We start from the raw sequence: 14,869 nt of genomic DNA, 5'->3' as shown, positions 1-14,869 counted from the left end.
ATAGGAATCCCTAACCTACGGGTAAACTGACGATCAATAAAGTTCCCAGCTGCGCCTGAATCTACTAGCACCTTATGCTGGGAATGAGAAGAAAACTCGGGAAATACAACATCTATACACATATGCGCAACAGGGAGCTCTGGGTGAGTTGGGTGCCTACTCACCTGAAATGGTCCACGAGCGCTCTGCCTACTGCCTCGACTCCTTGAAGGCCCTCCCCAGCACCGACCAGCAGTGTGTCCTCTGCGGCCACAGTTGGTGCAGGGGACGGCCCCTCTACCGGTCACCCTCATAGCAGCACCTCCGAGCTCCATAGGGGTAGGGTCGGAGGTGCTGGGGCATGGAATGGACGGCCCCTGATCCGGACGTCCGCGGGTGGCCAACAGGTTATCCAGTCGGATTGACATATCCACCAGTTGGTACAGGTTTAGGTTGGTGTCCCTGCAGGCCAGTTCCCAACGAACGTCCTCCCTTAAGCTGCAACGGTAGTGGTCGATGAGGGCCCTCTCATTCCATCCTGCGCTGGCAGCCAGAGTCCGAAAGTCCAATGCAAACTCATGCGCGCTCCTCTTCCCCTGTGTGAGGTGGAATAGACGCTCACCCGCCGCTCTCCCCTCTGCTGGATGATCGAATACCACCCTAAAGCGGCGGGTAAACTCTGCATAGCTTACAGTTGTGGCGTCTATTCCCCCCCACTCGGCGTTGGCCCACTCAAGAGCTTTAGCGGACAGACAGGAGATGAGGGCGGACACGCTCTCGTATCCCGAGGGAGCCGGGTGGATGGTTGCCAGGTAGAGCTCTACCTGGAGCAGAAAACCCTGACACCCGGCAGCTGTACCGTCATATGCCCTCGGGAGCGAGAGACGAATCCCACTGGACCCAGACGGTGAAGAGGTGGACAGCGGAGTTGGTGGTGGTGTAATTGGAGGAGGTATAGGGATACCTCCTCTCTCCCATCGCTCCATGGTATTAACCACTCGTTCCATAGCGGTGCCGAGAGCCTGGATCATGGCTGCTTGTTGTTGGACGCGTTCCTCTATCGATCCGGCTGGCATTGCTGTACCTGCTGACTCCATGTTATGGTGCGTGTTTCTGTCAAGGCGTCAGTGTAATGCGGTAGGCGAAGTCAGGCGCAGGACACAGAGCTAATCAAAAAGCGTACTTTACTCATAGGTAAATGAATGAACAAAAACCTCCACACAGGGAGGGAACAAACCCTAACGACAACCAAAACATGAACAAACACGCACAACACACAGTGTGAGAGGGTTAAATAGGGAAGACATAACTACATGATGGGAAATAGGTGTGACCAATGACGACAAAACAAGTCGAACATAGATACATGGATCGGTAGCAGCTAGTACTCCGGTGACGACGAACGCCGAAGCCTGCCCGAGCAAGGAGGAGGGGCAGCCTCGGCTGAATCCGTGACAGACGGACAGTGTTCTGCGGTCCTCTGTAGCTCAATTGGTAGAGCCAGGGTATTGGGTTCGATTCCCGGGACCACCCATCCGTAAAAATGTATGCACACATGACTGTAAGTCGCATTGGATAAAAGTGTCTGCTAAATGGCATATTTCTTTTTTATTTTATATTTACATAATGAAAATGAAATGGAGACGAAGTACGTTTAATTAAATCTGTGTGTGTCGATTTGTGAATGCCCATAGAGAGGGGGATGAGAGGGGACAGAGGAGGAGGGTGGGAACATTCTTCATGGTAATAACATTGTCTGTGCTGCTAGGTATTTAGAAGCATTTTCTCCCATTTTCTGTGTTTTATTAACTGGGTGTGTGGTTTCAGGAGGGGGTGTGGTTTCAGGAGGTGGAGGGGTGATGGGTGCGGGGGGGTTTGGTTGGCTGTAAGTGTTCATGCCTCCACTGGCAGCCAGGAGTTTGGATCTGCAGAAAGAGTACTTGTATCTAGCCTGTTTTATTTTAAATACACCACGTTTGTTTGGCTAAGGTCAACTCCGACGGCTGAATGATTATAAAATTGCTTCCAGTTGTGAACATTGGATTTCATTCACTCTTTCTCTCACTCCGTCTACCACACAGCTACCTTGTGTTTGGGAATTTCTCACCTTTCTCTGCCTTTTGTGTGTTTCTCTGCACACCCACTATATAACTGTCTCTCCATCTTTTATTATTCTCATCAATTCCACAATATTGTTGTTCTTTCTGCTCTGTCTCTCACCCACACAGTATGTAACTCTCTCTGTCTCTCACCTACACAGTCTGTAACTCTCTCTGTCTCTCTCTCACCCACACAGTCTGTAACTCTCTTTCTCTGTCTCTCTCTCACACCCACATAGTCTGTAACTCTCCCTGTCTCTCCTTCTCACCCACAGAGTCTGCAACTCTCCCTGTCTCTCTCTCTCACCCACACAGTCTGTAACTCTCCCTGTCTCTCTCTCTCATCCACACAGTCTGTAACTCTCACTGTCTCTCTCTCTCTCACCGACACAGTATTTAACTCTCTCTGTGTCTCTCTCTCACCCACACAGTCTGTAACTCTCCCTGTCTCTCTCTCTCACCCACACTGTCTGTAACTCTCTCTATCTCTCCCTCTCACCCACACAGTCTATATAACTCTCCCTGTCTCTCTCTCTCACCCAAACAGTTTGTAACTCTCCCTGTCTCTCTCTCTCTCTCTCAAACACACAGTCTGTAACTCTCCCTGTCTCTCTCTCTCTCACCGACGCAGTATTTAACTCTTTCTTTCTTTTTCTCTCTCTCACCCACACAGTCTGTAACTCTCTCTCTCTCTCTCTCTCTCTCTCTCTCTCTCTCTCTCTCTCTCTCTCTCTCTCTCTCTCTCTCTCTCTCTCTCTCTCTCACCCACACAGTCTGTACCTCTCCCTGTCTCTCTCTCTCACCCACACAGTTTTTAACTCTGCCTGTATCTCTCTCTCACCCACACAGTCTGTAACTCTCCCTGTCTCTTTCTCTCACCCACACAGTCTGTAACTATTTATTTCTGTCTCTCTCTCACCCACAGTCTTTAACTATTTATTTCTGTCTCTCTCTCTCTCTCACCCACACAGTCTGTAACTCTCCCTTTCTCTCTCTCTCACCAACACAGTCTGTAACTCTCCCTTTCTCTCTCTCTCTCACCCACACAGTCTGTAACTCTCCCTGTCTCTCTCTCTCTCCCTGTCTCTCTCTCGCTCTCTCTCTCTCTCTCTCTCTCTCTCTCTCTCTCTCTCTCTCTCTCTCTCTCTCTCTCTCTCTCTCTCTCTCTCTCTCTCACGCTCTATCTCTCTCTCTCTCTCTCTCTCTCGCTCTCCCACCCCCCCTCTCTCTAATTACCCCTCTCTCTCTCTCTTTTTCTCTCTCTCTCTCTCTCTCTCTCTAGTTGTGTCGGATCGCCCACCTCCAGTTGTCCGCCAGGGTCCGACCAATCAGACAGTGTCTGTTGATGGGACGGTGGTCCTGAGTTGCCTAGCAACTGGTAACCCCACCCCCACCATCCTGTGGAGGAAGGACGGGGTGTTGGTGTCCACTCACGACTCCCGTGTCAAACAGCTTGACACGGGCGCACTGCAGATCCGTTACGCCAAGGTAACACACACACCGACACACATTTACACACACTCAAACATATACACACAAACACACACACACACACACACACACACACATTCACATACACCCTCGCACACACATAGAAAGCAACTCTCATCTTCACTGTATGCACTGTATAAACACATGGAATGATAGACCCTCTCTCCAAGCTTTTCAAAGCATAAAGATAAAGCAATTAATTGATTTATCTGTCTGGTTCAGAGTGCTAGTCCTGAGAAAATACATCAAACTGCAGGCGGACTGTGTATGAAGACTTTATACTACAGAACTGTATGATCTACTGAGCAACATATAGGATTACTGTAGTAGCCAACTGCCTCAGTAAGACAAATGGAATGTGATCAATTCCCTCCTAGCACCCAGCCTGCCCTCTCCTCTCCTCAGTGAGCTGTCAATCAGCTGTCAGGGGTTTGAAGTGAATTCACACACACTATTGTCCTGTCACTCAACAGAGTGTGACAGGGAGCTGTGTGAAGCAGAACACTCAGGAAGAGACCAGGGGGGTGCCGACGCATTCTCCAGATGGAGGCGTCAAGGGGTCAGAGTTGCTGTGTGTGTGCGTGTGTGTTGTGATGACTGCAGGCGTGTTCTGTGTGGTGACAGGGCTGTGGTGAATGGGCATCGCTGTGAGAACAGTGTGATGTGTTTTCAACCCAAACCTTACCTAAGGCAATTTACATTAATTAACATTTAATTGATGTTTGGAGGTAACGCACCGTGTCTTTGACGTGTGAGTTTTTCTTCTCATGAATGTAACTTTAGTATAGCTATAGTTATTCGTTTTGTGATGAGGTTTTAATGTATTATTAAGGAGTTGGATGGGCTGTGTTACCTGTCGGGGGGGTGAGAGAGAGGGTGAGAGAGAGAGAGAGAGAGAGAGAGGGAGAGAGAGGTTGGGGAGGAAGCAGCACTATTTTAGTCCAATTCCACTGATGTTCAGACAGTACCTTGTAATTTGCATTTTAACCCAGAGCAATCACTAATCTAGTCCCTCTCTCCCCTCTATTTCCTGTCCTCCTTTCTTCTGTCTATCAGCTGGGTGACACAGGCATGTACACATGCATCGCCTCCACTCCCAGTGGCGAGGCCTCGTGGAAGGCCTACCTGGAGGTTCAAGGTAAGCCACTGGGCTACTGCCTGCTGTTGCTGTCACTGTGGTTTCACTCCATAAGACATTGAATTAATTACATTCAGTCTGTAATTGCTTTTTTAGTTGGAATGTCACAATCTTGCCACCACCACAGGGAGTGTGCATGTGAAGGTGTTTGTGTGAATGCGCTTGGTATGCATTCCATAGTCTGGCATTACTGATAAAGTATTCATTTAGATTTTTTGAAAACAGTCATGTCTCATGATCCCCTTTCCTCCCTCCCCATGTTCAGAGTTTGGTGTTCCAGTGCAGCCGGCCAGACCCACTGACCCCAACCTGATCCCCAGTGCCCCCTTCAAACCTGAGGTCACTGACGTCACCCGCACCTCTGTCACCTTGTCCTGGAAGCCCAACCTCACAGGAGCCACCCCCACATCCTACATCATAGAGGCCTTCAGGTAAGAGCAGAGGACATAGGAGGTCGCTTGTGACCAAAATAAATAAAGTGATGTCACAGTGTATTTGTATTTATTATGGATCCCCATTAGATCCTGCCAAGGCAGCATATACTCTTCCTGGGTTCCAGCTAAATTAAGGCAGTTATATAGAATTGTAAAAACATTACATTATATTTCACAACAGATTTCACAACCCGTTAACTGTACTCTACTACCACATATCTACAACGCCTACGGTCTGAGTGTGTGTATGAACTTTAAACCTGATTTGTTCTGCCTTCTCTCCTAGTCATGCTTCAGGCAGCAGCTGGCAGACCCTGGCAGAACATGTGAAGACTGAGTTGTATGTATTGAAGGGCCTGAAGGCCAGTGCTGTCTACCTCTTCCTGGTCCGAGCTGCTAATGCCTACGGCCTGAGTGACCCGAGCCCCATCACTGATACTGTCAAAACACAAGGTGGGTCTCTGCTCTCTCTTAATGCCTTGAAATGGGCCGCTTTAAAGTAGGTCCCTGTCTGGACCCTTGTCCCTGTCTGGACCTTGTCCCTGTCTGGACCTTGTCCCTGTCTGAACCCTCTGCTGTTCCTACTGGACATGTATTTATCGTGTGTGTGTGTGCAGATATCCCCCCAACCAGTCAGGGAGTGGATCACCGTCAGATCCAGAGGGAGTTAGGAGAGGTGGTCATCCACCTTCACAACCCCACCATCCTCTCCTCCTCCTCCGTCAGAGTGCAGTGGACGGTAAGTGGTTCTCTCTGCTTCAAAACAGGGCTTTAGGGATTACATTCCCAATGAGTGCCTCTTGTAAACTCATGTATGTATATGGTTTATATATTATTTTAATACCTATTGTGTACTTTGCATGTTTTAGCATATATTTTAAAACAGAAATGCATCATTTTTATCATTCGCTCCAAAGTCACCATGGGGAGTGGCTAGGTCTGGAGCGCTCTGTGCTCACGGTCGATTTGTTTGGCCACCCAGCAGTGCTAATGTGCTAACATCATAGCGTCCTGTAGAGGACGGACACTGCACTGCGGAGAGAGAGAATAGACTGGAACCCTGTCAAAACTCTCTAAGTGTCCATCTGGTCAGGGCCAGTCACACTGGCCAGCACTGCTGCTATAGGACCTGTCTGCCTGTCTGTCTGCCTGTCTGTCTGCCTGTCTTTTTGCCTGTCTTCAGTCAGAGCTAAACCAACCCACAGCAGGCCACTCACAACACTCCACAACACACAGTCCACTGCCATAAGCCACCCAGCAGCAAAGCGTGCCAGCCTGTGCCCTCACAGATTGAAAACACTTGACTGCTGTTAAAACAAGTGAGAAGGAAGAGGCGGCCAACTAGTGCTCTCAGGCTGAAATGGTTGCAGATGTGGGAGGAGAGGGGGAGGAGGAGGAGGAGAAAAGAGGAGAATATTGGAGAGGTAGAGGTTAAAGGGCAGCTTGGAGAGGTGTTAGGACCTCTATGCTGTGAGATAGTGGATATCATATTAAACACTGTCTGGCTACCATGATTCCACTGGCTCCATGTCTATCTATTCTAGGTTCTGTTGGGCTGAATAGAAGGACAGTATAACTGTACACCTCACTAGACATACTGTATTCTATAAACTGGCTTCTTATTCATATAGTATAGACTGCTACTACTCTTGGGGTAATTGGACCAACCCCTACATTCCCAGGGATAACTAGGTACCATATCGAGTGATGAATGGGAAATGGGAAAAGGATACTGACATGCCAATATTGATCCAAGACTCTTTCTGAGCACCACTGCCTAGTTACCCTGTCTGGCTCCCTGTTACCTAGTTATCCTGTTTGGCTCCCTGTTACCTAGTTACCCTGTCTGGCTCCCTGTTACCTAGTTACCCTGTCTGGCTCCCTGTTACCTAGTTACCCTGATTGGCTCCCTGTTACCTAGTTACCCTGTCTGGCCCCCTGTTACCTAGTTACCCTGTTTGGCTCCCTGTTACCCTATCTAACTCCCTGTTACCCTATCTAACTCCCTGTTACCCTATCTAACTCCCTGTTACCCTGTTACCCTGTCTGGCTCCCTGTTACCCTGTCTGGCTCCCTGTTACCTAGTACTCTGTCTGGCAGCCTGTCTCCCTGTTACCCTGTCTGGCAGCCTGTCTCCCTGTTACCCTGTCTGACAGCCCGTCTCCCTGTTACCCTGTCTGACAGCCCGTCTCCCTGTTACCCTGTCTGACAGCCCGTCTCCCTGTTACCCTGTCTGACAGCCCGTCTCCCTGTTACCCTGTCTGGCAGCCCGTCTCCCTGTTACCCTGTCTGGCAGCCCGTCTCCCAGTTACCCTGTCTGGCAGCCCGTCTCCCAGTTACCCTGTCTGGCAGCCCGTCTCCCTGTTACCCTGTCTGGCAGCCCGTCTCCCTGTTACCCTGTCTGGCAGCCCGTCTCCCTGTTACCCTGTCTGACAGCCCGTCTCCCTGTTACCCTGTCTGGCAGCCCGTCTCCCTGTTACCCTGTCTGACAGCCCGTCTCCCTGTTACCCTGTCTGGCAGCCCGTCTCCCTGTTACCCTGTCTGGCAGCCCGTCTCCCAGTTACCCTGTCTGGCAGCCCGTCTCCCAGTTACCCTGTCTGACAGCCCGTCTCCCTGTTACTTTGTCAGACTGGAATGCTCCAGGAGAAACCAACTCAACTAGACTTTCCCACCAGGAGTCACTAAGAACTGTGCATTGTATTTACATGCACTCTTTACATGGCCATGGTTTGGTAGGTTTTGTGGGGTTAAATGGACTCTCATGGCAGAGTTTCTGGGCTGTAATGTTGCTCTTATGTGGTTCTGCTTAACAGTTGCACAGTTCTGAGCCTAATGAAGACCACCTGAGCCGACAGCACATATTATAGGAGAGGGATCAAAAAAAGTACTGCCTACCTTTCACAGAGACCTCATTTGATAGTACAGTACACTACAGTACAGTGCAGTACAGTACCATTCTAGTTCACACCAATAAGTTGTATTGTAGAATTCACACATACAGTAGAGGCATACTGTATGAATAGATGATCTGAAGTTCACTAAAACATGCCATCAGCCATGACTGACTCTATACAGAGCCTCTCTAAATCAAGATCCACCTTTACCAATGCTCTATTAAATGATATGATCTCTGTCATCAAGACTCTCTCTGTACCCTCAGCCTGTCCTGTCCCCTGGTGTGAGTCAGTCTGTATGAGAGGCTCCACTGTCCCCCTGATCCTAGACTAAAGAACCCAGTACATTCCCAGTAAGTCAGGAGGAGATGGGCCAGGCTGTTCTGGGTACCCTGTTCTAGCCCCCTCTAACCAGGACCAGACTCTCAGGAACCTCTGGGCTATGACCTCATGGTGCGCTGCGGTTTCCACACATCGCTGCTGCTCCAAATGGATCCGCTCCACTGGCCGACACACAGACGGAGGGATGGATGGATAGATGGATGGACGGATAGGTGGATGGCCATGTGATGAATTAGCACTCCGGTCCCCGCCTGTCCGCCAGCCAGCCAGCCAGCCAGCCAGCCAGCCAGGGACAGCCACATTAGTTACACTGGACTACAGCTACAACTGAGCTGTCTATTAATAATGTGTTCCAGAATGATGCTGAGAGACTTTCCACTGTAGAGTCACTCTGAGTGCCTAAATAGGGTCAAGCTGACCGTGTGTGTGTGTTGTTATCTCCCCTGGCCACTAGGTGGAGCAGCAGTCTCAGTACATCCAGGGTTATAAAGTGATGTACAGGGCCTCTCCAGAGGGGCAGCAGAGGAGTGACTGGGCTGTGTTTGAGGTGAGAACCCCAGGGGAGGACAGCACTGTGGTGCCCCAGCTCAGGAAGGGAGTCACCTACGAGTTCAAAGTTCGCCCCTTCTTCAACGAGTTCCAGGGAACAGACAGTGAGGTCAAGATAGCCAAGACTCTGGAGGAAGGTGGGTGGACATGTCTGTGTGTGTGTGTGTGTGTGTGTGTGTGTGTGTGTGTGTGTGCACAGAGTTTGTCCGTGACTATTCATGTGTGTGAGAACAACAGCTGTTCCAAGCGTGTGTAGAGAGTAAAGGATTATATTATTTTCTGTGGTGTTTTCTGTGTGTTAGGGCAGATGTTGTACTGTTTGAAAAAGTCCTGTGAAACCCAGAGGATGATGAACCCAAATACTACGTTCAAATAAGTGCTGTGCTAATTGTTCAAAGGGTATGGTTGTGTGGTTACGGAAATCTTCCAGGGTTTGGGTGCAACCCAGAGCTCATATAGGCCATATGAAAGACAGAAGTGTCGTGAGAAGTTAAGGAATGAATGAGAGAGGAGCTGACTGAAAAAAAGACTGTTAGCCAAAATGTGTGTGGGTGTGTGTTTTCATTCCTCCCTTTTGTATTCAGCAATGCTTTGTTGCTAATTGTGTTGCTAATTGTTTTCGGAGTTCAAACACGATGGCCTCACTCCCGTGAGCAGGAATGCCTGATTTCATTACAGTCAATCGGAACGAGATTAAGAGTGCTATGTTGTATGTTGTCATAATTAATTAACTTTAATTATACTCATCAGGGTAGAATCATCACAGAACACACAGGCGTAAACATTGCAATCAGAATTCTCTTTGTTTGAATAAACTGCAATTTTATCCCCCCCCCCCCCCCCCCCCCTGAAAACACTTTCTCTGAACAAAGAAAAATAGTCATAGCCTTGCAAAAATATTAATCCCCCTTGGTGTTTTTCCTATTTTGTTGCATTACAACCTGTAAATTAAATAGATTTTTATTTGGATTTCATGTAATGGACATGCACAAAAAAGTCCAAATTGGTGAAGTGAAATTAAAAAAATTACTTGCTTCAAAAAATTCTAAAAAATAAATAACGGAAAAGTGGTGCGTGCATATGTATTCACCCCCTTTGCTATGAAGCCCCTAAATAAGTTATGGTGCAACCAATTACCTTCAGAAGTCACATAATTTGTTAAATAAAGTCCACCTGTGTGCAATCTAAGTGTCACATGATCTCAGTATATATACACCTGTTCTGAAAGGCCCCAGAGTCTGCAACACCACTAAGCAAGGGGCACCACCAAGCAAGCGGCACCATGAAGACCAAGGAGCTCTCCAAACAGGCCAGGGACAAAGTTGTGGAGAAGTACAGATCAGGGTTGGGTTATAAAAAAAATATCAGAAACTTTGAACATCCCACGGGCATCATTAAATCCATTATTAAAAAATTGAAAGAATATGGCACCACAACAAACCTGCCAAGAGAGGGCCGCCCACCAAAACTCACAGACAAGGCAAGGAGGGCATTAATCAAAGAGGCAACAAAGAGACCAAAGATAACCCTGAAGGAGCTGCAAAGCTCCACAGCGGAGATTGGAGTATCTGTCCATAGGACCACTTTAAGCCGTACACTCCACAGAGCTGGGCTTTACAGAAGAGTGGCCTGAAAAAAGCCATTGCTTAAATAAAAAAATAAGCAAACACATTTGGTGTTCGCCAAAAGGCATGTGGGAGACTCCCCAAATATATGGAAGACGGTACTCTGGTCAGATGAGACTAAAATTTTGCTTTTTGGCCTTCAAGGAAAATGCTATGTCTGGCGCAAACCCAACAGATCTCATCACCCCGAGAACACCATCTCCACAGTGAAGGATGGTGGTGGCATCATCATGCTGTGGGGATGTTTTTCATCGGCAGGGACTGGGAAACTGGTCAGAATTGAAGGAATGATGGATGGCGCTAAATACAGGGAAATTCTTGACGGAAACCTGTTTCAGTCTTCCAGAGACTTGAGACTGGGACGGAGGTTCACCTTCCAGCAGGACAATGACCCTAAGCATACTGCTAAAGCAACACTTGAGTGGTTTAAGGGGAAACATTTAAATGTCTTGGAATGGCCTAGTCAAAGCCCAGACCTGTAGCTCAGTTTGTAGAGCATGGAGCTTGCAACGTCAGGGTTGTGGGTTCATTTCCCACGGGGGGCCAGTATGAAAATGTATGCACTCACTAACTGTAAGTCACTCTGGATAAGAGCGTCTGCTAAAATGCAAAATGTAAATGTATGACTTAAAGATTGCTGTACACTAGCGGAAACCATCCAACTTGAAGGAGCTGGAGCAGTTTTGCCTTGAAGAATGGGCAATAATCCCAGTGGCTAGATGTGCCAAGCTTATAGAGACAAACCCCAAGAGACTTGCATCTGTAATTGCTGCAAAAGGTGGCTCTACAAAGTATTGACTTTGGAGGGGTGAATATTAATGCATGCTCAAGTTTTGTGTTTTTTTGTTTCACAATAAAACATATTTTGCATCTTCAAAGTGGTAGGCATGTTGTGTAAATCAAATGATGCAAACCCCAAAAAAATCTATTTTACTTCCAGGTTGTAAGTCAACAAAATAGGAAAAATGCCAAGGGGGCTGAATACTTTCGCAAGCCACTGTAGTGAATAGAGAATAGAGTCCAACTGTGACTGTCATTTCGACTTCTGTTCTCTTCTGAATAGGATCCATTTATGAGCGCTGTATAAGGCTGAACGATTTTGGAAAATAATCTAATTGCGATTTTTTGCCCCCAATATTGCGATTGCGATTTAATATGCGATTTAATTTATTTATCCTTTTTCCCCTACAAAACATAATGAATGATTTAAATATGACCAACACAATAGTATATACATTTAGTGTGAAATGTTCTTTCCCATAGGCTGGGTCTATTTGTTAGAATTAAATTCAAACATGTATGACTTGAAATAAATGACATTTTTATTGAACTGCTCATTACAGAAACATCTGTGGCTTTGCCACTGTGCATTTAAATAATTTAAACAAAGGCATGAACTTTGTAAACACTGTGTGCAAAAGGTACAGTCTTAAGAAAAAAATAATTTTAAATTGTATGTATCTTACTGCTCCCAAGTCAGTAACATTTCACACAACTGAAACAAGGAATTTGCTTTGAAAATATTTTGTAAAATCAAAGTAAATAAAGTTATAAATAAAAAATGAGAAATGCACTTTTAATTTAGACAAACTATTTTTTATAAACGATTTGAATATTATAATATAAAATAGATGAGCCTCACTTATCTCAAGTACACAACAATAACACACCACACAGACTAAAGTTCACTACGAGTATGGCACTGCCAGCCATACTTATCCAACAGTTCTGTTCTCAGTGGCTCACAGGTTTTTTGCTAAGAAAACCAGAATATTGACTTTTTCTGGCTTCAAGGCTGAGCGAGTGCAAGTCACAATATTCCCTCCTGTGCTAAAAAGACGCTCTGAGGGAGCGCTTGTAGCAGGTACACAAAGATACTTGCGTGCCATGGTGCACAACTGTGGGTAGCTGATCTTGTGCACCCTCCACCAAGCCAATGGATCATCTTCTCCATCAATGGTAGGAGTCATCAGGTAATTGTTTATCTCTGCCTCTGCGACATCTTCAAGATTTACAGGCAAAGAAGGAGAGGCTGAACTGGTCTTGAAAAAACTGCCAAGAGACCTCTTCGTCTTTTCCCCCAAGGACTGTGCACTTTGAGGCATCTGAACAGTTTCAGTACGAGACCTCTTCTCCTATTAGATGAAAACAACAGCCATTAGTTTTCCAGTTAGATTTTACAGAAAATTTTTGTTTTTGTGAAATACATAATTATTTACCCAATGATATGTACGTTGTGCCAAGTCTACTATCTCTGTCTTCAGACGAGTCTTGATAGCAGGGATGTTGTCTGTACTGATGTACTGTATTTTGAACCTAGGGTCCAGGAAACAGGCAACATCCAAAAGCTCCTGGATGTTTGGGTCTCCATATTTGTTATTGAGGTATGCTAGGACTTTGGTTTTTATTGATTTAGTCAGGTCAGTGTCCTCAGCATCTTCAGCCAGGACTGATGTGGCAAAAAGGTGGAGAACTGGCTTGAGGTAGGAGATGCTTACATACTCCTCTCCAGAAAGAGCATCAGTAAACTCCAGTAGAGGATGCAGTGCCTTGTGAATCGACTCCAACACGTCAATATCCTGCCAGGTTGGGATAAGGGAGCGTGCATATCGATCTCCAGACAATACCTGAGAAATGGCTTTGGCCTGTTCAAGCACTCTGGCAATCATCATTTCTTTAGAACCCCATCTTGTTGGGCACTCCGTTATGAGGTTGTGCTCAGGGAGTTTGAGCTCTCTCTGTGCCTCCGTCAGGGCTGCTTTCTTCTTCCAACTGTGGGAAAAGTGCCCCACCAGCTTCCTGCACAGTGCTGTTGCCCTTGACACTCTGTCATCTTTGAGTGCATTTTCTAAAAGAAATAAAAAGTAGTGTATTACACACAATTTGAGTTTTGATACAAGGCTCTCACTATTACACACTCAAATTAGCTGTAATTCTGAAATACACACATCCACAACACATCCTCTCTCTCTCTCTCAATTCAAAGGGTCTTTATTTGCATGTCAATTCTCTCTCTCTTTCTCTCTCTCTCTCTCTCATAAACACTAAAAAAACATGTAAAAAACAAAAACAAGAAAAGAAAAAAAATGCAGGTGGGCATTCCACCACAGACAGACATATGATATAAGCAAGTAAAATGAATTTACATATTAGAAAAGGAGTGGAAGTATGAATTTATTTAATCCCATCCGATTTATATAATATCATTTATATATATTTGTATATTCAGCTTTACTAATCGACGCATCTCTCTCTCTCGCACTCGCGCACACACACACACACACACAAACACACACACACACACACACACACACACACACACACACACACACGATAACTTACCAATGGCAAGATGTAATCTGTGGCCAAAACATTGGAGCCTCGTCCATTCATTAAGCCGCGCAGCAAGCACCATATTCGACGCGTTGTCCGTCGTGATGCAGACGTGATTCTCCTCGTGGAGATCCCAGCTGACAAGCCCTTCTCTCAGGCCGGCTGCAATATTTTCCCCTGTGTGATCGTCTGGGAAGTAGGTAGTTTGTAGGCAGCGAGCTCGGAGGTTGAAATCTTCATCAATAAAATGGACTGTAAGACTCTGGTACGGCTCAGCTGTGCGGCTTGACCACATATCAGTAGTGCTAGCAAAAAACTCCACCGTTTTAAGTTCCGCGGCGACTTTCTCTTTGCACTTTTTGTACAGCTCCGGTATGGCAGTCTGACTGAAGTATGTGCGGGAGGGTATACTGTAACGTTTATCAAGCGTATGTATTAATGCCATGAACCCAGGCTTGGTCACCGTGCTGAGAGGCATCATATCTTTGGCTATGAACTCGGTTATTGTCCGAGTGATTTCTCCGTGCCGTTTTGAATTACGTTCATACGGAGTGACACTTTCGAACATTTCTGTCAGTGATCCCTGTCTTGAGGTATTTGGCTTGTCTCGCGCACTGATGCTCGGCATTTTGGTCATACAACTGTCATGCATTGATTTGTGGTATTTTTTTAAGTGCTGAAACAGGTTTGTAGTGTTACCCCGTGAAGTAGCAATCGGAGCACGGCATGCTCTGCACAACACCTGACGCTGCTCAGCATCTTCTTTTTTTAAACCAAAATAGTTCCACACCACCGACGTGCTGTTCCTCTTCGATATTAAAGTATCAGCTGTGTCAGTTTCTGACTGTTCCGTCGAGCAAGAGGCCATTGCGCTGGACAGCATGAAAAGTCGCGTCACGTGACCACCTCAAATCGCGCACGTTGCGATTAGAAAATCGCGTTCAGTCAAATCGCGATATTATCGCGAATGCAATTAATCGTTCAG

At 46.6% G+C, this 14,869-nt stretch overlaps 2 protein-coding genes across 2 annotated transcripts in view; one reads left to right on the top strand and one right to left on the bottom strand.

Annotated features, from left to right (window-relative positions):
• LOC311102000 (roundabout homolog 1-like) overlaps window positions 1–14,869 on the top strand; it is a gene marked incomplete at its 3' end in the record, with an annotated part of 517,698 nt that overhangs the window by 478,263 nt on the left and 24,566 nt on the right. The window contains exons 9-14 of the mRNA XM_084143224.1: window positions 3,361–3,566; window positions 4,626–4,707; window positions 4,973–5,138; window positions 5,428–5,594; window positions 5,759–5,880; window positions 8,832–9,063. Coding sequence (XP_083999350.1) covers window positions 3,361–3,566; window positions 4,626–4,707; window positions 4,973–5,138; window positions 5,428–5,594; window positions 5,759–5,880; window positions 8,832–9,063 — 975 coding nt within the window. The remainder of the gene's footprint in view (window positions 1–3,360; window positions 3,567–4,625; window positions 4,708–4,972; window positions 5,139–5,427; window positions 5,595–5,758; window positions 5,881–8,831; window positions 9,064–14,869) is intronic.
• LOC311102094 (E3 SUMO-protein ligase ZBED1-like) lies at window positions 11,851–14,463 on the bottom strand. Its single transcript, XM_084143319.1, has 3 exons — window positions 13,894–14,463; window positions 12,771–13,399; window positions 11,851–12,686 (listed from the first exon to the last, which is right to left on the bottom strand). The coding sequence occupies exons 1-3, from the start codon at window positions 14,450–14,452 to the stop codon at window positions 12,294–12,296; spliced, it is 1,581 nt and encodes a 526-aa protein (XP_083999445.1). The 5' UTR covers window positions 14,453–14,463; the 3' UTR covers window positions 11,851–12,293.

This window comes from Coregonus lavaretus (assembly GCF_964263955.1).
Source record: "Coregonus lavaretus genome assembly, chromosome: 26".
Taxonomy (NCBI): Eukaryota; Metazoa; Chordata; class Actinopteri; order Salmoniformes; family Salmonidae; genus Coregonus; species Coregonus lavaretus.
This window is presented reverse-complemented; position numbering and strand designations above follow the sequence as displayed.

What these genes read in the sequence shown, in the direction of transcription:
- LOC311102094 (XM_084143319.1), bottom strand. Translation starts at nt 14,452, where the DNA reads ATGTTCGAAAGTGTCACTCCGTATGAACGTAATTCAAAACGGCACGGA. An exon ending in CAGATTACATCTTGCCATTG is followed by an intron (nt 13,400 to 13,893) that starts GTAAGTTATCGT and finishes TATTTCTTTTAG; the next exon opens with AAAATGCACTCAAAGATGAC. An exon ending in CACAACGTACATATCATTGG is followed by an intron (nt 12,687 to 12,770) that starts GTAAATAATTAT and finishes TTCATCTAATAG; the next exon opens with GAGAAGAGGTCTCGTACTGA.